Source organism: Carettochelys insculpta, chromosome 1 (assembly GCF_033958435.1).
Source record: "Carettochelys insculpta isolate YL-2023 chromosome 1, ASM3395843v1, whole genome shotgun sequence".
Taxonomy (NCBI): domain Eukaryota; kingdom Metazoa; phylum Chordata; order Testudines; family Carettochelyidae; genus Carettochelys; species Carettochelys insculpta.
The window spans coordinates 235,957,414-235,982,930 of record NC_134137.1 but is presented as its reverse complement, the minus strand read 5'-3'; the positions used below and the strand labels follow the sequence as shown (position 1 = coordinate 235,982,930).

At 51.2% G+C, this 25,517-nt stretch overlaps 2 protein-coding genes across 2 annotated transcripts; one reads left to right on the top strand and one right to left on the bottom strand.

Moving 5' to 3' along the window:
* Nucleotides 1-2,019: 2,019 nt before the first annotated feature.
* Nucleotides 2,020-13,655, top strand: LOC142014340 (C->U-editing enzyme APOBEC-1-like). The gene is made up of 7 exons (XM_074996811.1): nt 2,020-2,023; nt 2,876-3,171; nt 7,677-7,770; nt 8,432-8,459; nt 8,738-9,138; nt 10,145-10,266; nt 13,176-13,655. Exons 1-7 carry the CDS (start codon nt 2,020-2,022, stop codon nt 13,284-13,286), a joined length of 1,056 nt encoding a protein of 351 aa, XP_074852912.1. The 3' UTR covers nt 13,287-13,655.
* A 224-nt stretch (nt 13,656-13,879) lies between these two features.
* LOC142017511 (uncharacterized) lies at nt 13,880-16,752 on the bottom strand. The gene is made up of 2 exons (XM_075002443.1): nt 15,440-16,752; nt 13,880-15,071 (listed from the first exon to the last, which is right to left on the bottom strand). Exon 1 carries the CDS (start codon nt 16,729-16,731, stop codon nt 15,532-15,534), a length of 1,200 nt encoding a protein of 399 aa, XP_074858544.1. The 5' UTR covers nt 16,732-16,752; the 3' UTR covers nt 13,880-15,071; nt 15,440-15,531.
* Between the last annotated feature and the right edge of the window lie 8,765 nt (nt 16,753-25,517).

Here is a 25,517-nt window from a genome sequence, read left to right as displayed (position 1 = left end):
AGTCCAGACCACTTTGTCTGGCTTCCCCTTCTTACACAGCTCCGTGAGCCCGGCTGCAATGGAGCTAAAGTGTGGCACAAACCTCTGGTAGTACCCAGCCACCCCAATGAAGGCCTGGACCTGTTTCTTAGTCTGGGGCAGTGGCCAGTCTCTGATGGCCTCCACTTTAGCTGGCTCTGGCTTTAAGCAGCCACTGCCCACCTTGTGGCCCAGATAGGTCACCTTGGCCATCCCCACCTTGCACTTCCCTGCTTTAATAGTCAGCCCAGCCTGCTGAAGTTGGACTTGCACCTGGCTGACCTGGGACACATGGTCCTCCCATGTTTGGCTAAAGACACAAATGTCATCAATGTAAGCAGAGGAAAGCTTTCCATCCCCCACAGCAGCTGGTCACCTGGCACGGGGGTTGGCAGGTGCTCTCTTGTGGCTGAAAGGCAGGACCAGGAACTCATAGAGCCCCACAAGGGTGATGAATGCTGATTTAAGCCCGGTGTCTTGGTCCAATGGTACTTGCCAGTACCCTTTGGTGAGGTCTTTGGTGGTGAGGTAGTGGGCCCCCCCAAGCTTGTCCAGAAGATCATCGGGCATGGGGTAGGCATCCGACACAGTGATGGCATTGAGCTTGCGACAGTCCACACAAAAATGGATTGACCCATCCTTTTTGAGGACTAGCACCATGGGAGAGGCCCAGGGGCTGGAGGATGGCTGGATCACGCCCAAGGCCAGCATGTCATGGATCTCCTGTTCTAGGTCCTGGGATGTTTTCCCCGTGGCTCTAACGGTGTGCACTTTGCAGGGGCCCGGATGCCCATCTCTGTTTGGGCCAGTCAGAGAACAGCTGTTGGTGTGAATGCAGCACCTCCCCGATCTCCTTCTGCTGGGCAGGGGTCAGTTGGTCAGCAATGGGAATGGAGTCCAGCAAGGAGCCAGCTCCAGTCCCAGTGAGCAGATCCACCAACAGGTCATCCCCCTGCCCCTCCCAGTGCCTGCACATGGCCAACACCAAATTCTCCCTGTCCCAGTATGGTTTCGTCATGTTGAGACCATGAGCCTGGTTTGACAGTTTTACCACATAGTTCACCTCATTTAGCTGTTTGATGACCTGGAAGGGGCTATTCCAGGCAGCTTGCAGCTTGTTCCGCCACACTGGTGTGAGAACCATCACTTGGTCCCCAGTGGCATAGGCTTGGGTGTTGCAGTCATACCAGAATTTTTGCTTCCTGTGGGCCCTGGACAGGTTCTCTCTGATCAGGCCCATGAGCTCCCTGAGCTTTTCTCAGAAAGCCAATATGTACTCCACCACCAACTCCCTTCAGGAGAGGCCTTCCCCTCCCACTCGTCTTTTAGCAAGTCCAGGAGTCCCCACACCCTCCTGTCATATAGCAGCTCAAACGGGGAGAACTCTGTGGATTCCTGGGGAACCTCCCTGTATGCGAACAGAAGGTGGGGTAAGTACTTGTTCCAGTCTTGGTGGGTGCTCGTTCATAAACGTTCTCAGCATCTGCTTTAGGTCCCATTGAACCTCTCATCAGCCCATTGGTCTGAGGGTGGTAGGCTGTGGTCCAGATGTGCTGTACTCCACACTTCTCCCAGGAGCTTTGCAGCAGAGCTGACATGAAGTTGGACCCTTGGTCAGTAAGGACTTCCTTAGGGAACCCCCACCCTGCTGAAAATGGTCGGTAGAGCATCCGCCACAGCGTCAGCCTTGATAGAAGTCAGAGCCACTGCTTCTAGATAGTGAGTGCCAAAGTCTACCACCACCAGGATGTACATCTTCCCAGAACAGGTCACCTTACTGAAGGGCCCCACTATGTCCCTGGCCACTTTCTGCAAAGGCTCCCCTATTATGGGCAGTGGCCTCAAGGTGGCTTTCCCTTTTCCTGGGCCTTCCCCACCCTCTGGCAGGGGCTGCAGGGCTGGCAATACCAATGGACAGCAGCAAAGACACCCAGCCAGCCTAAGTTCTGTAAGCCTATTCCTGGTGTATGGGATTCCCTGGTGTCCTGCGAGCAGGACATCATGGGTGAGGTACAGCAGCCTGCAGCGGTGCTTTTGGGGATCCACCAGGTGCCTTTGGACCCCCCACAGCTCCACTTTGTTTGTAGGACCCCATTCCTTGTATAGAAACCCCTTCTCCCACAGGAATCTCTCCCTTCAGCCCTCCCCCAGGGGTGGGGTTGAACTGAGGTTGGCCAATTCCCTCAGCTTCTCCAAGGAGGGATCTTTCTGCAACTTGGCCTGGAACTCCGGGGCTGGGGAAGGGATGGGAACCACTTCTCTCTTCCTGCCTGGCTCAAGGACAACCAGCCTGTGAGATCCCAATCTTGGGGGCCCCGTCTCCCAAGGTAGGCCCCTATGGCTCTGGCTGGATAAACTCCCCCAGAACCAAGGAGAACACCCCTCACTTCCTTTGGCTGTGAGTCAAAACCAGGGCCCGAGGATGTTTACCCGGCCAGTGTTCCAGATCAACCCCCATTAGTACATCAGTGGGCAAATAATGTTGCATGCCCACCTCCTTGGTGTCCGCCTTATCCCCGCCATTTCAGGTGCACCTCTGTAGCGAGGTGCAGTGGCCTTCCCCTGACTCAAAGGCTGAGGAGGCCTCCCAGAGACCTTGGCCCAGAATATCTACACCCCGCCCCCCAGAGAGCAGCACCTGGGGCCGGAAGTACCAAGTGCGGGGCCTGAGGCTCATTAAAAGGCTGGCCTCTGAGTGGAGCAGAGGCCTCTGACTGGGATCCTTTGAGCTGGAGCTGGAGGGCCTGGGCCAGACCACCAAGCCAGTGACAGCTACTGACCAGCCACCCTGACCAACCGGGAAGGCCGCAGCCAAGCCTGCCTTTGGCCAGGTACCTGGACTTTCCCAACCTACCAGGGCCCTCAGGCCTGCAGCGAGCCCCATGTCCCAAGGGCCCACCAGAGCCAGGGAGCCTGCCCGTTACCAGCTACTCTGGGGACCCAGACGGGCACAAGCCTGTAGTCCGGCCTGCCACTAGCAACCGTGAGGCCTTGGACCTGCTGGAGCCCCAGTACCTGCTCCCTATCCACTACCTGAACGACATGGACATACCCGACTGGCTGGACCTGCCAGCTGCTACTTACCTGGAGGAGACCTGCCGTCCTGAGTTCACCGAGTACCCCAAGTTGAACCAGGCACTGATGGAGGTGGAGGTAGGAAGTGGCCCAGGGAATGCTCCACCTGAGCCCATGGTAGCGTGTTGCAGTCTGGGTCTCCTCTACCTGGCTCATGGTCAGAGCTGTTGCTAGGGCCACCAGCCAGGACACAGTGGAGTAGGAAGCCTGCATCCTCCTACCCCATCCCTGGAGAGGCACCCCCCTCGTCTCTCCCAACCCACACCACTTTTGGTGGGTGTTTGTTTGCCACCCTGCCTTGCACTAGGGCCTGGGCAACCTGCTCTGCTAATTGTTTATTTGCTGCCCTGCCCTGAGCTCGTGCCTGGGCCTGTCGCAGGCCTTGAACTAATTTTCCCAATTGGGACTGTTTACTGCCTGCCCTGAACCAGGGCTGGGCCTCTCCTGAGACTGGGCATTTGCTGCCCCGTCGCGTGCTAGGGCCTGGGCGCATATATTGCGCGCCAGCAGCCCCATTAAAGTCAAATTTATTAAAATCAATTTTATTTCGTAGTGTAGGTGTAGCCCTTGTGCGAGCTTGAAACTGACACTTTGCTCTTGGAAAATAGAAGGGTTAAAAGAAGAGGTTTCTGGCTCAGCTTTTGTGGTCAGGCACTTTGCATGGCACTTCCCCCTGAGAGATAAGAATAGCTTCACACCCCCTTAAGGAGGGGTAGACATCCCTTCCCCTTCCATTGCCTGTGTCTTACTGAGAGAAAGCACGGATTTCCTAGGCGTTTCTGTAACTAGTAGGATGACCATCCATCCTGTATTGGGTGGGGCCGTCCCATATTTGGGATGCCAAAACCTACTTATTTTTTAAAAGGGACTCATTGTCCTGTATTTGCCCCCCACCCCTGCTCCAGCCTTGGGAAAGCAGGGGGAGCCTGGGCAGCTGTCACTTCCTCTGGGATCCCAGGGATTGCTGGGGGCTACCACCTCCTTTCCAGCTCCCTGGGCCTTGGAGGAGCTGCCCCTCGCCACCATATCTCCCTGTCCCGTATTCGGTCATCCTAGTAATTAGCCTAATAACTGTTTTTGCATTAGTTTATAATTGTTTTTGCATCAGTATTGAGGTGCAGTTTCTACAGTACTGTAAGCCTAACCTCACTGGGTACAACTGGCTTCCACACTGCCCCCATCCATCAGCATGTCAGGGGCTGCATCTACGCTCTGAGCTAAAACCAAATGTATTAAAATTGATTTCTTAACACTCGATTTCATCCATTTGATATTGAGCATCTTCACCTTCCCACGCGCTCCCCACAAAATTGACATTGCTGCCACTCACAAATAGCTTAAATCAAGCTTAAATTGAGTGCTGCAGCGGTGTACTGTGGGAACCTATCTCACAGTTCCTGGATCCCTGTAGCATTTTGGATATTTTCACTGGTGCAGCATGGGAAAAAAGTGCCCCTCAAGTAGATGTGGATAGCTGACAACATCTTCCCATATTTCATTGCCCTCCTTCCCCTGCTGTGTTAACCAAATGTCCCTTTTTCTAGGAGCAGTGTGGTTCGCCTTTGTAAGAGATGTGCTTTTTATAATTGAGGGGAGTTGAGGGGTAGCAAACCCGTCCCAACCAACAGGATTTCAAAACGGGATGTAAAAGCACTGGATCTTCGCAGCCCTGGATCTGGATTTAGACCTCCTGGCAAAGAAGACACTTACAAGAAGAATATGTTTAAGTAGACACAGGTGCTACACTGAAACTTGAATGAATCATAGAAACAGTAGCAGCTCAGGGTGGCTAAAAGACAGTGGACATTTGAAAGCCCAAAACCTGTGACTGGTCAGGGAGACCCACCACCTGCCCCTATTAGCAGCATGCCTAGGCTTTGATTAATTTTGGGCCTGGATATGGATTTAGGCCTGGAAAAAAAGACCCTAAGTAGACACAGGTGCTACACTAAAACTCAAATGAATCAGTAATGGCTCGGGGCGGCTAAAAGACAGCAGACATTTGATAGCCCCGAAAATGACGACTGCCCAGGGAAACCCTTTGATTGTGTTTGAACCTAAATCTGGATATAGGCCTCCTGACAAAAAATACCCTTAGACAAAGAATATGTTTAAGTATCCTCGGTTGCTATTCTGAAACTCGAACAAATCATTGAAACAGTTATGTCTCAGGGCGGCTAAAAGACCCCTGAATAAAGCCAACCCCTTTGGCCCCTGGATAAAGCCCATACAAAATCTTGGTCTGAGAGAACAGCCACGCTAGTGACAAAGTATTTTCTTCTATTGATGGAAAATCGTGTCCACCAAGGGAGGGATCCTCTGGGCGGCTAAAAGACCCTCGACTATAGCCAGCCCCAAAAATCATGACCATCAAGAGAGACGTTCCCTGGGTGGCTAAAAGACCCCTGGGATACAGCCACCCACCAAAAATCGTGACTTCCAAGGGAGACATCCCTCAGGCAGCTAAAAACCCCCTGGCTACAGCCAGCACCCAAAAATCGTGACCCTAACTCCAAGCAAGCTGCCTGGCCCCTTGTGCAGCATGTCCTTTTATTGGGTCGGGGTCAAGCCATATAATGCAGCTGGGTGCAGGAAAGTTCCAGACTGTGTAGCACCTCTGGGGGGAGGGAACAGAGGGGATGTGGGGGTCAGGAAAAAAATGTAAGCAGCTGAGAAGAAGTTTTTCATCCAAGCAGGCAAGGGAAAGTTCCAGAATGGGTGGCGCCTCTTGGGGAGGGAAGGAAGGGGATGTGGGGAATCAGGAGAAAATGTAAATGGCTGAAAAGAAGTTTCTCGTCCTATCAGACTTGCATGACCCCCCATCCCACAGCCTAGCTACCACATGGTATGGAGGGGCAGCAGCTGGTGCCAGACAGTGCAGGAAAAAAAAAAAAAGGGCAGTTAGCAGGGGTATACACAGAACCACAAACCCCACAGCTGCGTTAATAGCAAAGAAAGAAAGAAGATTTTTCAACCTCTCATGACACTACAGCGATGGGCTTCCAGGTGCCAAATTAGAATGGTCTTCCTGTTGCTTAATTCCTACACACCGGAGATCAGTGGAGATGGAAGAGGCCAGAGCAGAGAACTGAGGGGCACTGTGGGGACATATGGGACATCTCTGGAGGCTAATGAATTCGATTTTAGTGCCCCATAAATCAATCTAATGGAATTTACAGTGAGGACAGGACTTGGAAAAACTGGGCTAAATAACTGAAAATCAATATTATTTCATGGTATAGACATAGCCAGGGAGTGTCCCTGTTTACAAAGAGCTTTTATGTTTCTGTTCTGAGAAATCGAAACTGAAAGAAAGAAAATGCACCAATAAAACAAACAGCCTCAGAGACTGTCCTCAGAGAAAACCATGGCTGCGTATTGGGGCACAGGTAAAACTGCAGCGTGTGTGTGTGTGTGTGTGTGTGTGTGTGTGTGTGTGTGCGCGTTTGCAAGTATACACATAAATACATATATATGTGTTTGTGTGTCTGAATGCAGTATTTTAGTGAATTTGTGTGTGTTAATGTCTATATCAATTTAGAGTTGAATGTATGCTAATGCACCCGCTTGGGCATACATAGGTATGGCTATCTGTACGAGTACTGTAGCTCAACAGACATAAGATGTGCTTACCTGGTATACGTTGGAGCTGTTCTCTCTGTGTTTTACATCTAAAATGTGTTTTTATTTTCTAACTTAGCAAAGATACAGTCACAGACAGTAAAATGATTTTCTTACTGAATTGTTAAAAGAATACGTCTGACATAGACAAATGGGCAGCCAATAGCAGCACTAAAGCTGTGGTGGATTGTAATACGTTGCAATAGATCTGTAAACTGGTTTTATCAAAGTTATAGCAATGATCTGTTTTTATTAGAACTTCCTATTGGCCCCCTCTTTCTTCAGACAGTTCCAATTTTTCTGTCTATGCATATGTGTTTGTGAGTGTTTGTATGGGCTTGACGATATTTGAAACCTTGCCCCAGTGTGACTAAATAGTATATGTTTGTGTACAATGTGTGCATATTTGTGCATTATGGGACCGAACCAGTCCATGATTTGTACCCAGGCTTAGCCCTGGCACTTCTGGCCAGCCACTGCTCCTCTCTGGGCTATGATTACGTGACACTGTGTGCTCAAAATAGGCTGTTTCAGCATGCAGCACTGTCTAAATGGCACCATATGCCGAAATAGACTGCTGTTCCAAGGCATCCCTGTACTCTGCTTGCGAAGAGTTTTACACAGATGCTGGAGTAGCACACTCGTTATATCAAAAACTGTTTTGAGACAACAGGAGCATTGCCTAGGTGGGGACAGCTATTTCAGAATACCTTCACATCACAAAGTAGTGCCAGCTGTGTAGACTTGGCCGGTTTGCCCAACCTGTGCTTAATATGTGGGTGTGAGCCCCACCACCTCATGCATTAAAAATTGAAAACTAGCCTTAACCACATTCCATGGAACTCAAGGAGAGTTTTTTCATGGATTTCAATTGACTTTGGCCCAGACTCTGGCTGAGCATGTGTTTGTGCATGTCTTGGCATGTTTTGAAACTCCCTGCATGCCACTCTGTTGGGTTGCAGGTAGAGCTGAAAATGATTGTGGCAGAAAAAAAACACCAAGATGGGAATTTCACAGACATGGGGATTTTTGTTATGAAGTCCTGGTGTTTAGGTTGTAATGAAATTTGAATTGCATCTTACATTTTTAGAAGGTTATTCACAACCTTCCAGAGCCATCTTTATGTAGTTTTGTTTTCTGAGGTTCTGAAAGAAAATAATAAGGAACTGTTATTTTCTTCCAAAACAGAAATAAAGTAAATATATCTCTTGAAAAATATCAACTTTAACAATTAAATTAATAATGGCCATTGGATTTATTTAAAACTTTGACAGGAAAATTCACATTTAAAGCAAACAAATAAAAAATGAAAGAACAGTTGTTTGGACATTGGTATTGGTAAAGTTGTATATAGCAAGTAAGACTGAGACTGATGGATTTTCAGTGAACTTTGGATCATATCTTAGATTTTTTTGATGATGCTGATTTATTGATTTCACTATTACTTAACATGTAAGGGGCATTCTCCCTCATGGGCACATGGTAAAATTAATGGCCGTATTTGAGATCAGGATGATCCCTTATCACCTCTTTTATCCTCAGGACACTGCACATTAGCAAGGAGCTTCAATAATCTCAGTACTGAATAGGAACTGTACAATGAGAACAAACAATTCCATGGACACGGGGTTCCAGGGAGGATGCATTGGGAGGCCTATTTTTTTCCAGCTTCCCCTATGTCTCCGTGTACCAGGTGACTCTGTTCTCTTTCCCACAGATCATGTATCCAGAGGCATCACACAGAGGTGAGAAAGCAAGCACAACATTTACAGACAAAGTGGGAGCTGGGAAGATTCAGATCTTGCGTCCCTCTCATCAGTGTGATACCAGACTTAACTCTGCTTCCTGGCTTCGTTTTCTTGTCCCTCGTTGCTCTCTCATAATCTCTGTTCCTCTGTGAGTTCCCCTTTCCATCTGTCTGTGCCTCCTCTCCACTCTCTCACTTTTTAACTTGCTGAAGCCAGCAAGCTCTTAGCAGTAAAGCTGCAATCGGTGACTCCTTGAGATGTCCTTTATGTTTCAGGGGGAAGATACTTCAGGAGACATTTATAGACAGTTATAACCCGAGTGTCCTTCGAAGGGTGCATTACTTGCTCTATGAAATTAAGTGGAGCAGTAGCAGAAGGTCCTGGCAGGGATGTTGCCATAGCACGCGCACAGAGCATGCTGAAGGGTATTTCCTGCAAGATGTCTTTAGAGACCAAAGATGTGATCCATCTGACCACTGCTCCATCACCTTGTACATGTCCTGGAGTCCCTGTGGGGACTGCTGCAGGGAAATCAGGGATTTCCTGAGGGAAAAATCAAATGTGAATCTAGTCATCTACATAGCACGAATTTACTGGCACAAAGACGAAAACAATCGTCAAGGTCTACGGAGCCTGGTGAACATCGGAGTAACCATCCGAATCATGGATCTCCCAGGTAATGACTCATGGAACTATAGATACTAGATGCAATAGGAGATGGACCATGGGGCATTTTTCCTCTGGGTCTCTGGTTCCAAATCAGCCCTGGTCGCATTGAGGTTGTAGAATGGATTGTGGACCCTTTTCACTTGTAGGTCAGTGGTTCCAATCTGGCCCCAAGTCTTTGGGCATAGTGCAATGGGATTCAGAGCCTTTCCCCTTTGGTCTCCCTCCCCTGAGTGTCAGTGGGCAAAATCTAGTAGCTAATAGCCATTTATGACCTGTGCAAAATTTGCTGGTGTTTGAAGTCCAGTTCCTAGCAGTAGAGATACAAATTCCTAAGGTCTCCATCACCGCTGTCACTTACTGATCACCTTGTCTCGGCAGAGGGGCTGAGGCACAAATGAACCATGCGTAGACAAGGCCCCTTTGACTTTGGGAGTGCTGACTGGTGGGAAGACAGAGGGTGGCACACTAGTGACCCATGTGTACTGAGTGAAGATGGCCTGGTTCTGCCACCGTCTCTCGTGTTCCATTCAGGACATAAACAGAACCTGTTTCCTGGGTTGGCTCATCTGCCATCTTTCAGTTTTCATTTGGGAACATAGTATTTTACTTAACTGCAAAGATCGCCCTTATATTTTTCTTTTAATCTGGCCCCAAAGTAAAATCAGCTCAGCCACTGATCACCTGCTGCTGCTGATCATGAAGAAGCAGACAATAATTTATTCTTCACTCAATACGTAAATACATAATTTACTCTTCCCCTAGCAAATACGTGATCTATCCCAGATGAATAAGGGGAGGGGGGAATTTTTCCAGTCTGGTTTAATGAGATCTTGACAAAAAGTAGGAAAAGGCCAGGGGGACACGAGAGCCAAATCCTGGAGTGTCCTGAGCTGGTCCTGGCCCAGGGTGACCCCGCAGAAGCGTTATACGTGGCTCAAATTAGCCTTGCTCCTTTGAGACTGATGTTTGAGATCACTGTCTCCTTCAGCACACGACTGGTTCCTTTTCCCCAGTTTATAGCTACTGTTGGAGAACGTTCGTCTGTGACGAGGACAAGGATGAAGATGATTATTGGCCCAGGCACCTTGCTCCATGGATCATGCTGTATTCTCTCGAACTCCAGTCCATCCTTCAGGTCAGCAGCACTTCAGGAGGGGAAATTTGCAGGAAGAAATGATCTACAATTGGGTGCAGAACCACGGGCAGGTTCAGATTTATGCAGTCCCTGGGCACAAAGAAGGTTTGGACCCCCATCCTTGCCTTAGGGTCCCACCTCCTGCTCCTCCATTTCCCCACTGCCCTGGCCCCTGGGCTGGTCAGAAGCTGGCCATGGTAAGGGCTGCCCAGAAAGGCCAAACTGCTGTGTGGGGTTCCAGACCTTCCATTGGTCTTGGGTGGTGCACACTGTGAGATCAGGGACACAGGATAGGGGTTGTGTCTGGGCACCTCCACCCACCATCCCAGAATGGGTGGAGGCCTGGGGCTCCCCACAGCTGCCCAGACCCCCTGAGTGGTTATTACCACAGCCTGGGACCATTGTTCCAAAGCTGTGGGTGCACCAACCTAGGGGGTATAGCGGAATTGTCAAGGGGAAACAGGGAGGCCTGGATCAGCCCTGCTGGGGAGCGGGTAGGAAACACCATCTGGGTCTCCTGTGCCCTCTGGTCTGCCATGGCCCTGGCCAAACCTCCAGCCTCATATCCAGTTGTGACCCTTCATCCTACTAGGTCTCCCAGCTCCTGCTTCCTTCTCTGCCCCTCTCCTGGCCACAACTCCCAAAAAGGCAGAGCCTGGGTAAGGTGGGGTATGATTAAAGTGTGAAGAGTCCTGACCTAGGATGTCCCTGGCCAAAAGGAGAAGTAGGATCATGCTGGTCTTTTTTGCAAAACTGGACATTTTTCCTGTTTGCTCTTGCTGGTGCTCAGTTGACAAGAGCAAATGGGAGAAATACCCAGTTTTGCCAAAGGGCTTGAGTTGGGGTGGGCCGGGAGCAGGGAGGGAGTTGAGGGTCAGGGCTCAGGCCAGCCCTGCCTGGAAGAGAGAGGATGGGTTGAGTGGCTTGGGACAACAACGTAAGCAATTGGAGACAGGGAGGCTGGAAGGAAAGGAGGGGAGAGTTTAGGGGAGCCGTTCACCTACCACCATATGAGGGAAGGGGAGGGGAATACATTCTCCCTACCACATCTTCATCTTCTGGTTTGGCTGGAGGCAGGGTCTCTGGGATGAGAGGAGGAGTAGGGATCAGGAATGAGGTCGAGAAACGGTCTATAGCTAGAGTTCCAATGCTCCAGGGCTGGGGCCTCTGTGCATGGGCCCCATTGGCCTCTGCAGTAATCCACCACTGCACAAAACCTAAAATTGAAGTAGAACATTTCCTTGACTTCCATGGAAATCTCAGTGGTTCTGAAAATGCCTCTCCTGCAGCTCAGCTGTAACATGTGGTAGCTCCCAAAACAGCTCATAGAGACACTGTGGCTATGGTTACACTGACCTGCCAGCAGCAGTATGCAAATAGGAGGTCTCAAAAAAGCAAATATCCACTCATTTGCATATTCACACATTGGCAGAGGCTGCTTCCAGCAGAAAGAAGAAAACACAACGTAAATGTGGTTCTGCCATTATAAGCCCCACTTCACTGGCAGCCTCTTATGCCTGGAAAAATTTCCTCCCCCCGCCTCCCCAGAGTATCTACGTGGCTTTTTTGTTGCCAGTTTGTTGACAAAACACATTTTGTGTGTAGACGCTCCACAAGTTTTGTCTGCGTTTCGTCTACAAAGCTCTCTAGTGTAGACGTAGCCAAAGTGTTTTTCTCCTTTTATAAGGCCAGATCAGAGTTTTTTCTCAGCCACAGTACAAGCTGGGGTCTAGGGCATGGCTAGAGAAGTCCACAGAGAGAAACGCTTTTGTTCTTTTATTTCCTTAGATCCCACCCTCCGTCTAGACACCTGCCTTCCCGCCCATCGCTTGCAGACACGGCTTCCAAATCTGCACAGCACATGCTTATCTCCAGGCCCATCCACACTAGCAAAATTGTTGTCAGACCTCCTCTCCCCCAAATAGCGCTGGGTAATCCCTTCCTTTTCTAGTGTCCAGTGAAGATTTCTATTTCCTTCTAGGATTGGGACCACTGACTTTCACTGAAGTCCCCTGAAATCTCCCCACTTTCCAAATCACCTGTGTGCAGTGCAAGGCGTGAAAGGAAGAGATGGCCAATGTGCGTGTGTCCATCCCATGGGAAATTCCAAGATGTGTTTTGATTTTGCACTGGGATAAACCCGAGAGAGATCATCTCAGATTTTGTGGGAAAGCCACCAGGAGAAGGAAGGGGGGGAGCACGAGCAGTAGGGCAACCACCCACTCCTCTGGGGAGCACAGGCTAGGTGTGCGCTGCCAGTGATGCAGTGGCACAAAGGCAGCACTGCAGACGCACTGCTATAGCTCAGTAGTGTAGATGCTACCGTGACTGAAGGGGGTTTCCAGTGCTGCCCCTCCAGAGGAATTGATTATGTTTAATCCACTAGGCTGCAACCACAGTAGGCTGCACTAAGTACACTACACATGGTATTACATTTTTCACAGTTTAAGGTGCAGTCTAGGTCCTAGGTGCAAGTCCCTGTTGTGAATGAGATATAGGAGGGACTTGGACCTGGGAAAAGTCAAATCCAGGCTGTTGGCTGCTTGGGTTTGGGGTCTCTTTCCCTCTCCCTCTTTTTCCCCACTTAACCTCAGAAGTTCCCAACAAAAGCATCACACAACATTTTTGATGTGACAGGTTAGCGTGTTCCGATGGGAAAACGCATTTAGTTGGACTATTTCCCTCCAGATCTGTTGACGAATCCTTGTAATAATTGAGTGTGTCTGGGAACCCCTTTGTGGTTTGCCCTGGTTCTGAATGGGCTTTGAAGTGATTGGTGTCACAGGTGGTTGCAGTTACAGTGAGTTCTTGCCATGTCTGTGAAATCCCCGAGTGAGTCTAGAGTGCAAATGTTAAGCTGCCAACCTCCAGAAAAAGAAACTAACACCAGCCCCTGCTTCTCTCACCAGAACATTCCCTCTTGCTTGGAGATTTCAGTGGGTGAGAACCAGGCTCCAATTTTCAGCCTATGTGTGGAAGAGGATCTACAGAAAAGAGCTCTCGCATCAGCCAGTCCCTAACGGCCATGAGTAACCTGGCTGGCCTGCCCAGCTAGCCAGCTAATGTCTATGTTGTGCACTGAACCAAGCCACAGCGGTGGAGGAATGTTGATAGAACACTGCAACATTTAATGATTTTCATTTAATCATTCATCGCCATTTCCTTCCCATTGCTTCAGCCTTCTGAAAAGTGAGTTATGCTCAAATGTTTTACGCTGCATGGTGATTAGACCTGTTAAGACCTGTGCCCCAGTCTACAGGTTTATTCTATCCCATTTAACACAAGAGCATCTTTCCTCTTCAGCACTGAGTGCTGTTTCACCAAATGAACATAGGTTTTGCTTTCTGTGTCATTTATGAACATAACATTTGAATAAAATATCTACACTGCTTTTGTCTGTTCATTTTCAAAATGCAATTCATGGGGTACTGCTGAAGATGCCCTCACCAATACTGACAGAAGAATGGTCAAGCATATGACATGGCACATTCGTTGTGGGGAGGGTGAAGGAAGTGTTTGATGATCCCTCTTGAAATGTAGAAACTTTCCAAACATTAGCTGGATGCTAATTAGACTAGATTAGCATTAAATGCTAGTGCATCTGTCCCAGCTGATCCTGAAACTGCTCCTGAGGCAGTGCTGTTGGAAACACTCTGCTTCTTGAGATGTCCTCTCTAGATATCCTGGTCTCACACCATAGAAAAGGGTGGGGGTGACATCTGTCTTGTTAACCAAGGTATGGTGCCTGCTTGCAGATCCCTGTCACCAAAGACTCATTTGAGTATCTGTAGCCAACCAGGCTCGGGTTCCCCAGAGACGAGGCTGCACCCAGAAGGCGAGTGCTATATTTGGTTTATTGAAAGCGCGTGACACCCACGGCGGGAGCCCCGGAGACGCCGCAGTCACCCGTGGGGGAAAACCCAACGTGCCAGAGCTTCGCTCGGGGAGAGGCTCTGTAACAGGCCTCCTAACACTAGCTGATAAGCTGAGCCCATTAACATAAGATTGCCTAAAATTGCCTATGCATTCCTTATCACTATCTCTAGTGGCCTACTGCCAGCGTAGCCTTGGAGTTTTGGCAGGCGCAGCTTGTTTCGCAGGTGATGTGAGTTGTTTTGCAGCTTTCACCTTGCACAGACCAGTTCTGGTATCTCTTGTTTGTTGGCAGCATGCTTCTGTATATGATTCCTCTAAGAGTTCACAGTGGGGTCGGACTGCTCTCATGAGACTGTTACAAAGTCTTCTCGCACCCTACACTCCTCCCCGCGACCCCTTTGTGAACGCTGAGGCTAGTAGTAGGACTCGAGGGAGGTGGTGGAGGCCCCCCTGGCAAAGCGTCTGGTCACACAGCGTGCACCTGCAGAACAGACTTCAAACTCATCACATGTGTGTCCATGTCGCAAAAGGAGATAGTCTATAGCCATGCGGTTCTGTATCACTCATTTGCGCACCTCCCCGAGTTCCTGATTGAGGGCCGCAATGAGAATGGAGGTGAGATTTAATAGCTTTAGCAAGGGCACACGCAAGCTGAGTTATAGCATAATAGTCATGGCCCAAGAGGCCAGAAAGACCTCCAAAAACAAAGAGTAGGGCTGCTGCTTCTTTTTCGGCGGCCAAAGTCACCCTCGGATCGCAAGTGGGTGGCAGAGGCAGGGTTGGTAGGTCACGTGCCGAACGGCGTCGGGCCTTGCGTGGCGATGGGTAAGGGCTGATAAGGGGCACAGGCCTGCCAATGGTACAAGGGCCGCCTGAGCTATTCGCAGGTACATAGGTGCGGGCTACACGGCCACATAACAGGAACCACCCTGTTGGTAGCAAAAGGGGGTTGCGGGCGTACGAAATAAGCTCGGTTCTGAGCACACTGTAACTCGGTGTTATTCAGATCTACGCGGGGCCCTGATGCACTAACAAACAACATGCACTGTGTGGCTCGTGTTATGCTGGCTATGCGAAACGCATATGTGCGGCTGTCTGGGGCTGCTAACACAGTCCCCATATCATACAGATTGGCAAAGGTGGCAGTGAAAGCAAAGTTACGCAGAAGGGTATGGTTTTGCAAGACAGCAGGAGAAGCACTGACACCGATGAAACAGGTGTCCATGAGCTGTCCCACGGCCATGCTGTGGGGCAGACAAAAGGCAGACGCGTTGATGGCAGTCTGTGCCAATGTTACCCAGACGTTGGAGTGGTCACTGATACGTGGGCCCCACTCCGAGGCCAGTGCTACAGCAGTCCAGAGGTACCAGCGCCACAGCCAGGCCATGGTTACAAGGTCCGTAGCGTCAGCCTGCGGGAAGAAACACATTGCGGAGAGTCTTCACCTTCAGGGAGGACCACGGCCGTGCCCGAGCCTTCTGCTAAGATCGTAACTGCTTGTATAGCCCCTGAAGGCGCACCACGGCACCAGGAGCTGATCAAAGGTGCACTGGTTGCTGGTGCAGGGGTACACTCTATGTGTGCCGTTGTGGGCGTCACAGGGACCGGCTCAGCTAGGGGTTGCCCTACTTCCCAGACAACTGGCTGGTCGGTGTGATTGTAACACCGTAATTCAGCCAGTGGTGGGCCAGGAACTGACCAGTAAGTTGGAACCCAACTCAACCCAGATACTCGGGTATTAACAGCAAACAGGATCTCAGGGGTACACTCAAGCACGTCTGCCCCCGCCCAGGGTTCAGCAGTGGTCAGGGGTGCTACCGTTTCTGGAGTCCCAGCAAGGAGCACCACCCGGTGTCCTTCCACTTGCACCTGGGCTGGGAGGGAGGCCTGCCTGACACGGATTACAACTCCTTGCTCCGGGGCAAGGCGCAGGCGCTCATAGGGCGTAGTGGATCCAACCGCCCGGTTGTTAAGAAAGAAAACAGCACGGTGCACCACCTCCCCCCACCCTTTCAGGGTGTTTGTGGGCGTTAGTTTGCGGATTTGCTCTTTCAGGAGTCCATTCATCCGCTCAATTAGCCCACTCGCAGTGGGGGTATAGGGCATGTGGAATGTCCAGGTTACCCGTAGGTCAGCCGCCCAGTCACGAACGCGTTGGGCGGTGAAATGTGTGCCCTGATCACTCTGAATTGCTAGTGGGACACCATACCGTTCGCTGAGCTGAGTGAGTGCTGTCATTGTAGCAGCAGCGTCTGCATGCTTGCAGGGATGTACAAACAGCAGGCCCATATAGGTGTCCACAGCGGCCAGCGCATAGAGCCACGAGCGCGATGGAGGTAGCAGTCCGATGTAATCAATTTGCCACTCACTACAGGGCAGGTGCCCGCGGCGTACACTTCCTGTGGCTAGCGCTAGCGCCACTGGGGCCAATTTGGTGCAGACGGTGCATTTCAGTCGGGCTGCCCGATACGCCACCAGGGGGAGGTTCTCACCCTTGGTTAAGCCGTATTGGTGGGCTGCGTGAGCACCTTGGTGCCCTGACTCCACATGGAGGGCCATGGCGTGCTCTGTGATTGTGTGTCCTGCCATCTGATCCACGGCTGTGTTGAATTGCGCCTCCAAAGTCATCTGTTTGGCATGGGCATCAACGTGCCGCACCGCCAGGGGCTTCTGCCGAGCAAAAGCTAAGAGTTGTTGCCATAAGTCGGCGCCCCAGAGGGGGCGATCCGCTATTTTCCACTCCTTGGCTTCCCACGTTGTTACCGAGGTGCGCAGACCCTTGTAGACTACCCAGCTGTCAGTATAGATAAAGGTGTCCGCTTGTCCAGTTTCCACTGCCAGTGTCGCTGCCCGCAATTCCGCCCATTGGCTCGAGTTACCTGTTCCCCAGGCAAAGGCGAGTTCATCCCTGTAGGGGGCGTATGCGACCGCTCGCTACTGTCTCTGTCCTGCTGCGGTGTATGTAGCAGACCCGTCTGTTACCCAGATGCTTCCTCTCCTCTCCTCAGGCACAGTATCCAACGGAGGTGCCTCCGCCACCGGCGAGGGGGCTACTGGTGGGTCGACGGCGGGTAGCTCATCCGCTAGGTGGGGATCATGCTGAAAAGTAATGGTTCCCAGCAGCAGGGCGTGTGGAGCAGTGAGTGTGGGGGCTCCCGAGCGCATGCGCTGCTGTAGGTAGTGTTCCACTTGAAGTGGGCAGCTGCTTGGGCTATGCCTGTATGTGCACGCTCAGAGGTATCCGTGACCCACCCCATTAAGGGGATCAGGGTCCGCACGGTAACAGGGGCGATGCCCGTGACCCACTCAGTGTCCTGCAGAGCCCACACCCCTGCGAGGATCTGCTTTTCCGGGGGGGTGTACCCACCTTTGGCTCCGCGGAGGGTTCGTGACCAGAAACCGATAGGTTCTTTTCGCTGGGTTCCTACCTGCTGCCACAGACCCCAGGACGCCACGTCGCCGACGGTTGTTACCTCCAGTTCAAACGGTTGGCCCTTCAGCGATGCAGTGAGGCAGGCGTGTGCTACCACCACCTCTTTGCAGAGGTCAAAGGCGCGTTGGTGCTTCTCTGTCCAGTGCCACTGGGTGGCTTTGCACACAAGCTCCTGTAAGGGACGCATAAGGAAAGCAAGGTGTGGAATAAAAGCACGCCAGAAACCGAGGAGGCCCAGAAAGGTTTGCAGCTGCTGCTTAGACGAGGGTGTGGGGAACGCCTGGATGGTACGCCGCACTTTCGGCGGAATGCATTTGTCTGTACCCATCCACAGCACACCCAAGTAGACCACACTGGTGGCTGGACCCTGCACTTTCTTGGGGTTAATAGCCCACCCCTGTTCTTGCAAACCTGTTACAATGGTGTCTAAGGCAGCTTGAACAGTCGGTTCATCTGGTCCCAAGATCATAATGTCGTCGATGTAGTGATAGCAGGCCGTCTGGTCAGGGAGGTCCAGACGCTCCAGATCGGCCTGCACTAGCTGATGGCAGATCGTCGGGGAGTGCTTAAAGCCCTGTGGTAACACGGTAAACGTGTACTGCTTTGTTAGCCACATGAAGGCAAACTGCTCCTGACTCTCGGGATGAACGTCAACAGAGAAAAACGCATTAGCCAGGTCTATGACAGCGTGCCACGGCAAGGCCGCCACGGTGATCCACTCCAGAATGGTAACCATGTCCGGAACTACGGCCGTTAGCTCTGGGGTTACCTTATTGAGTTCTCGATAGTCCACTGTCATGCGCCATGAGCCATCCGGCTTCTTCACTGGCCAGATGGGGCTGTTGAAGGCGCTCAGCGTGGGGCGAATAATCTCCGCCTGTAGCAATGCAGCAATAGTGTCACTGATCTCCTGCTGTCTACCGGGAATGCGGTACTGCTTGACTGACACCGGGGTCTGGGGGACCGGCAGGCGTACAGGCTCCCATTTGGGATGTCCCCGAAGTAGGGGCTCCACAGTTCTGATTGCCCGGATGTATCGGGGGTGCCCAAAGGCAAACAGCCCATACTGTGTGTCCACACACCGGCCACGCAAAACATCCATGCCAATGATGTATTCACCTAACGGCGCAGCCAGCACAGTCGCCCGAAAGGGAGGGCTTTCCCCAGCATGAGGGTGACCTCCACCGAATAAGAGGTGGTCTCCACTCCTCCGAGGCCCTGCACAACCACCACGTGACCCGCAGTCTGGGTAGAATGCAGAATGGTCACTTCAGCTCCAGTGTCTAACAGAGCAAGCACATGCTGCTCCCCTCCCCGGGGCCACTTGATGGTTAATGGGACGAATGGGCGCCGGTCCCCTGCTACCTGTTGCACAGCCACAGCCCGTACCACAGGGGACCCGCCTCCCCATCACTTCCTAGGGGGAAGGGTCCAGTCGACAGGGGCACTGGGCTCGGTCCTACCCCTAGCTCCTGTACGTTTCTGTGGTGCCTGAGTCTCGCCCACCCTCTTGGAGGCACCCACATCCTCGCTCCGCTGGGTAGGCGGCAATTGTAACCAATGCTTGTACAAGTCTGGTGTTGGCACACCATTGATCTCCTCACGGGGCACTCCTGCCTTCAGTAAATCCGTCCACATAGTTCTCCGAGTCACCTTAACGTGCCCTTTTTCCTGTCCAGAGGCTCCCACCCGACCACCTTTTCCTTTTGTGGCACGGACCGCTTTTGCGCCGCCTATGACAGCCTCTAACTGCATCAATGTTCCCACCAAGTCACCTACAGTCCCTCCCACTGCCATGACCACGGCCATAAGGGAGGCCTTCAGCTCGAGAGGGGCAAGGCGTAACAGAGTGGCCTTGATGGATTTCTGGACCGCTACATCGTCCGGTCCCATGCCGAGGGCCACAGCCCATGCCATGCCCAGCTGCCTCAGTGCACTCACCCCTTCTGGGATCGTACGCCAGGGCCTCACCTGTGCTTCCAGCTCCCCCGGGCAGGGGTAGATCTGGTCCACCGCCGCAGCCAACCAGCGGTACAGGGACGGCGCTTCCACAGCATTCCCCTGTCCATCGCTCAGACCTTGCATAGTCTGCACTCCCTGCCTGACTTGTGAATCCTGGGACAACACACCCATCTGGTGGAGCTCCGCAGGCAGCAGCAACACAGAATTGCCCGCGTTGTCCCACACGCACCAGCCAGGCCAAAAGGCCTTCCCCCGGCTCCTGCTTAAAACTCTTCACCAACTCCTGCAACTCACTCGTCTTAAACGTTCGCCAGACATCGGAGCGCAGGTGCCCCCCTTCCGACCTCATCTCCCAAACGGGACGCGCCTGTCTCGGGTCGGTAGGCACAGCCTCCCCGATCACCACCTCCTCCTCCTCCTCAGACGAGGAAGAGCTCCAAATGTTACCATCCCAGGTCTCAGGGTCCCAAGAGGCTAGCGCTAGGACCGCGCGCACTTGGGCCTTCGACACCGGTGCTTTCCCTACTTTCGCGCGCCGCCGATTTGCAACTCTCACTGCCAACACCTCACAACGATGGGTTGACTCTTGCATCCTTTCAGACTGCAAGGTAACCACCTCCTGCGCTATTGCCCGCGCATCTGCCAAAGCACAACATTCCTGCTCCTTCCCCGCCAGCGCCTTCTGCAGGCGGAGAAGCTTATCACCCAGGGCCCGGAGGGCGGTTAGGAAAAGCCATGCTACCTCTCCCGCTACCCTTTCTTCCGTCCCCGGCCGGCGGCTCAGCCACAGCTGACGCAACGCCCCTTCTACCTGTACCGGCGTCACGCCTGCCGCCTCCTGCAACTCTGGCCAGTCTGCCGGGGCTGCCCAACAGGCCTCCATCCGCGCTACCGGCCCCCATTGCTCCGTCGAGGGCCATCCTGGTATGCGCTGCAGGGCCAGCGCTGCCTTCCCTGTCTCCCCCGCTTTCGACCAAAAGGGCATCGTACCTGGAGAACCCTGCTCGCTGCGCCAATTGTTGCCAACCAGGCTCGGGTTCCCCAGAGACGAGGCTGCACCCAGAAGGCGAGTGCTATATTTGGTTTATTGAAAGCGCGTGACACCCGCGGCGGGAGCCCCGGAGACGCTGCAGTCACCCGTGGGGGAAACCCGACGCGCCAGAGCTTCGCTCGGGGAGAGGCTCTGTAACAGGCCTCCTAACACTAGCTGATAAGCTGAGCCCATTAACATAAGATTGCCTAAAATTGCCTATGCATTCCTTATCACTATCTCTAGTGGCCGACTGCCAACGTAGCCTTGGAGTTTTGGCAGGCGCAGCTTGTTTTGCAGGTGATGTGAGTTGTTTTGCAGCTTTCACCTTGCACAGACCAGTTCTGGTATCTCTTGTTTGCTGGCAGCATGCTTCTGTATGTGATTCCTCTAAGAGTTCACAGAGGCGTCGGACTGCTGTCATGAGACCGTTACAAAGTCTTCTCGCACCCTACAGTATCCTTCCAAAGAATTTGCTGGAACAGTGGGTCCTGTATTCAATTTCTGTGCACTGCTCACTGTTTGGGAGAAGTGTCGGCCAAGATATGGAAAATGGTCCACATTTTCCAGGTGTTCTCCACAGCTGGTGATTTGTGCAGTATGAAGAGTAGTTTGTGCAGCTGAGGACTGGTAGAGTACTTTGGTTTTACTAGTGTTGAAAGAGACATTCAGGCTGGGATGGGCATCTGCAAGAAGATTTAGGGTGCTTTGCAGGCTGGCCTCTGTGTTTGCAAGTCTTTTGCAATGAGTCACCTCAGTTCTCATGATCTTAGATTTTGTTAAGAGATGTTGGAGATTGAGGAGTGGGTCATCCAGAAAATGCCCAGTCTCAGTTCCATCAAGAAGGTGGTCACAGATTAGAATCAGGATCACAGCAAGGTAACTGGTGTAAATTGTTGGAATAGTGACGCAACGCTGCTGGACACCAGTGCAAATGGTGCTCAGTGTCTGAGGTGTTGCACAGAATAGTAGCAGTCATCCCATCATAGAGTAGTCTGATGATGGAATGAATTTCTGTTGGCAGTCAAACCAACACAGCACCTTCCACAGGGCATCATGATTGATAGAGTAAAATCCTAGGTTAGACTGATGGATGATTTTAACAGTTCCTGCTATTGCTCTCTCCACGTCTTCTGAGTTTGGGATGCCATAAACATCATCTCAGTTGTGTCTCAGGATGGCCTGATGCCACACTGTGATTCAGGGAGGAGTTCCTCGGCAAGAGGAAAAAAGCAGTTTAGGAGGATCCAGGCAAGGATCTTCCCTGCAGTGGAGCAGATCTGGGGTTCCTGCACCAAAATTTATCCCCTTTTTTGAACATTGCAAAAAAGCTGGAATTTTTAAAGTCAAGTGGAATTTCTTCTTGGGTCCAGACAGTGTTGAGGAATCGGCAAAGTTTGTGCATGAACATTGGGTCAACAGCTTTAGAAACCTTATTTGGGCTTGAGATGCCATCTAGACCTGTGACTTGTGATTTTTTTGTATGGGTGATGACATACTGGACTTCCTGAGAAGTCTGGAGATCAGCAAGATGTTCCATGGCTGAGTGATGTGGAATAAACTCAATGGTGTCTTGGAAGACTGTGGATTTGTAGGCTGTCCAACTGCTCCTTCCAGCATTGATTAGTGTCTGCATTGACCTTTAGGTGTATGGAGCCATCTGGGAAGAGGTTGGGCCTTTGGAGCTTGGCCTTTATATAGCTTTTGTTGCTTGAAAAAAGCTTCTTATGTCATGCTGGTCTATGAAAACCTGGATCTCAGAGTCTTTCTCTTGCCAAAACACAGCCTCCTTTGGACTTCAGCTCTGAGCAGATAACAAACTTTGTTTTCATTGGTTAATTTTGTCCAGTTACAGAATGCAGTTCCTTTCTGTTGAATTAATGCTAAGGTATCCTGGTTGTTATCAAGCTAGTCTTGGTGCCAACGACTGGAGTGTCCTGTAGTTTCAGCACATGAAGTGTAAATAATAGTATTACACACACACACACACACACCCCTGCCTCGAGACTTTTGAGAGGCCCTCTCATCCCTCACTAGAGATCATTAAAACTTCATGAAGTTTTTGGACCAGTTGACCAGTGTCATATGTGCATTCAAGGTGCATTAGCACCCTTGTAATCTGATACATTTCTCATTTCTCCTCCCTCACATCCCAGATAACACAATGGGCAGAAAGGAGGCACTGCCCTTTGAGCCCTGACATTTCAGTTTCCAGGAATAGGAACTAAAAACAACATTTAATAAAGTGTCCAAGAGAGCCAAAGGAATTCATGGCTTCTGACACAAACACAGTCAACAATGCGCTCGTGTGTGAGAAGAAGAGATTGCATGTATGTTACTATGTTGCTGCGCCTCTATGAGTGTCCCTAGTCCCTGAAGTGCTCTTTCAAGGGTTTCCTATTGCCTTCTAACCAGCTTTCTTCATTGGCCCTGACCTCTGTTGAGGATTGGCTGCTTCTGCCTCTTTGGGCTGTATTTCTAGAGACCCCCTGAAGCTGGGGTCTTACCCCTTTGGTGTCTCAGAGCCTTCTGCCTCACTTTCTCTCTGCGCTCTCTACTTTTATAGCAGGCCTTGTTTCTCCTGTTGGCTGCAGCTCTGGGTTCTTGCCTCCATGACTGGAGCTTGTGGCGGCTGTGTAGGGTGTGTGGCCAAAGGTTTTGTCTGTAGGCAGGAGAAGTTCCCCTCCCTCTTCTCTCTCTGCTCTACAGGGCGTTTGTAAACCCCATTAGAGCATGTTCATATACCATATTGTTTATGCTTATCTATGTCTTTGAGTTTGCTGCATAGGGTTATAGCTTATGTCTGCATAGCTGTGTGCACCTCTGTGTATTTGGGTATGGAGTATAAATATGTGTAGTATGTACACATATGGGTGGGAATAACATCATTGCAATCCATAGATATACACTTATGTAAAACAGGAATAAGTGAGAGGACAATGTGAATGGGGTCTTAGGGTGAAACACTCCCTTAAGAGTCAGTCAGACTTTTTTGTGACTACACATGGGAAAGCATTTGCAGCACTTTTATTGACTATGTTAGGATTAATCTGTATGACTTAATTTTCTAGGGTGACATTGAACAGTGAGTTGATATTCCGATATCGCCTCCAGATGAGATTTTTCATACTGTTTCACATATTTATAACATTCTTTAATAGCGGTTTCTGTACGTAGGGAATAATTCATTGTTTATTAAATAGTAGAACTATCTGAATTTATTCCTGGTCATAACGATGGGAGCAGAGATAAGTGTAGCGAGGTAAAATATAAAACTAACACACAAAAATTCATTGCTAGTGCTTTGTAAGCACACTAAAACACACACTACAGGCTGAACCTCTAAAATCTGTGACTCTCTGGTCCGGCAACATCTGTTGTTCGGCACAACCCTGGACATTGCTGGATCAGAGCAATACTACTGTTGTTGGTAAATAAAGTACTCTGCATACATTTTTGTTTGTTTCTTCATATCTAATCTTGTTTTTCCTTAGTGTTAGACTGCTGGTTGAGGCCAGTGGAGAAGACTGTGAGCGAGATAATGGACAGGGTGATCCTGGAGGAGCAGCTATTGTAGGCTACGCCAGAATATATATGTGTGTCAACCTGACACCACCAGCTTCAGACAGCGGAGGCAATGCCACCACTGGAGGGCTGGTGGATGAGTACATGGAGGCAGATATCCCCCAGAGGCTGAGCCAAACCTGGAAAGACAGAGACTCAGGGGAAGCAGGAGAAACCCTTTCCAAGGAAAGGTCTGGGAGGAAGGAGTTACCCTGAGGGGGCCCTAGATGGGACTGGCCCAGTGAGCTGTTGGAGTGAGGGAGGCTGGGGCATAGAAAGTATGACTGCCCGGACTACATGGAGGAAGCCTCTGTGCTGGCTAATGGACTCGGCCTCTGCCCACACCCTGGTGCAGAGGGGATTAGCAAGGCAAAGCACTGGGTGGTCCCAGAGATGCAGGTGATGTTGGAATGTGTACATGGAGACAAGGGATCCTACCCAGAAGCCCAAGTGCCACTGGAAGTGAGGGGTCACTTCCAAAAGAAGTTAGTGGGATAATAGCAGGATTACCATATCCAGTGGTGGTAGGCCAGGGTTGGGGCCTTCTCCCCCACCCCCAGCGGGGAAGTAGGGGAACCTCAAGAACAAGCAAGAGGTCTCAGGAATGGAGACAGCCGCATAGCTGCCAGTGCTATGGGTCTGGGGAACTAGGCCACATAGCGGTGCAGTGCCCCAACACTGGGGGAGCAGTTGTGCTGGAAGCCTGTCTATGGGAGGCTGATCCCCAAGCCCCACTGAACAGGGGTGGGACTACCAGGCCTACCCATGGATCCACCCCCAGGGGAACAGACAGGGCCCCTGCTGGGAGATGTAGGGGAAAGGCCCAAACCACATCCCAGGAGGAGGGGGCTGATATAGACGTCCTGCCCTAAGACAAGTGATCCTAGGGGAGGAGACCTGCGAGGGATGTGGCTGGTGTGAGGGCTGACCTTTATGGATTGGGCCCCCTTGGCTGTATCTTTTGCTGGGACGGTGCTAAGGAACCTCCCAAAAAAGCCCTGAGGGAGCGTCCCAAAGGAATCCCCTTAGTAAGGACCAGAGAGGCCCAGGGAGTGTGGAATCCCCAAACGGGGTGCTGGGGATTGCCCAGCCTGGAGTGAGGGGCTGCACCAGAAGAATCCCACAGCTATGGGTTGGAGGGGCCAAGTGGTGGAGATAGCCCCAGGAAAGGGTACTAGTGTTTGTCCTAAGAAGGGCAAGGGACCACCCTGGAGCAACCACAAGGCTAAGAGCCAGAGTGGCCAAGGCCAAATTTGGTAGGTTCTTGAAGGGGTGGATGTGACAGACTAGTGGCCAGAGACCCTGACCCAGAGCTCTGTCATGGCAGTCCTGCCTCAAGAGTTATAGGAGCCAGGTGAGTAAACACAGACCTGATGGCAGGGAGCC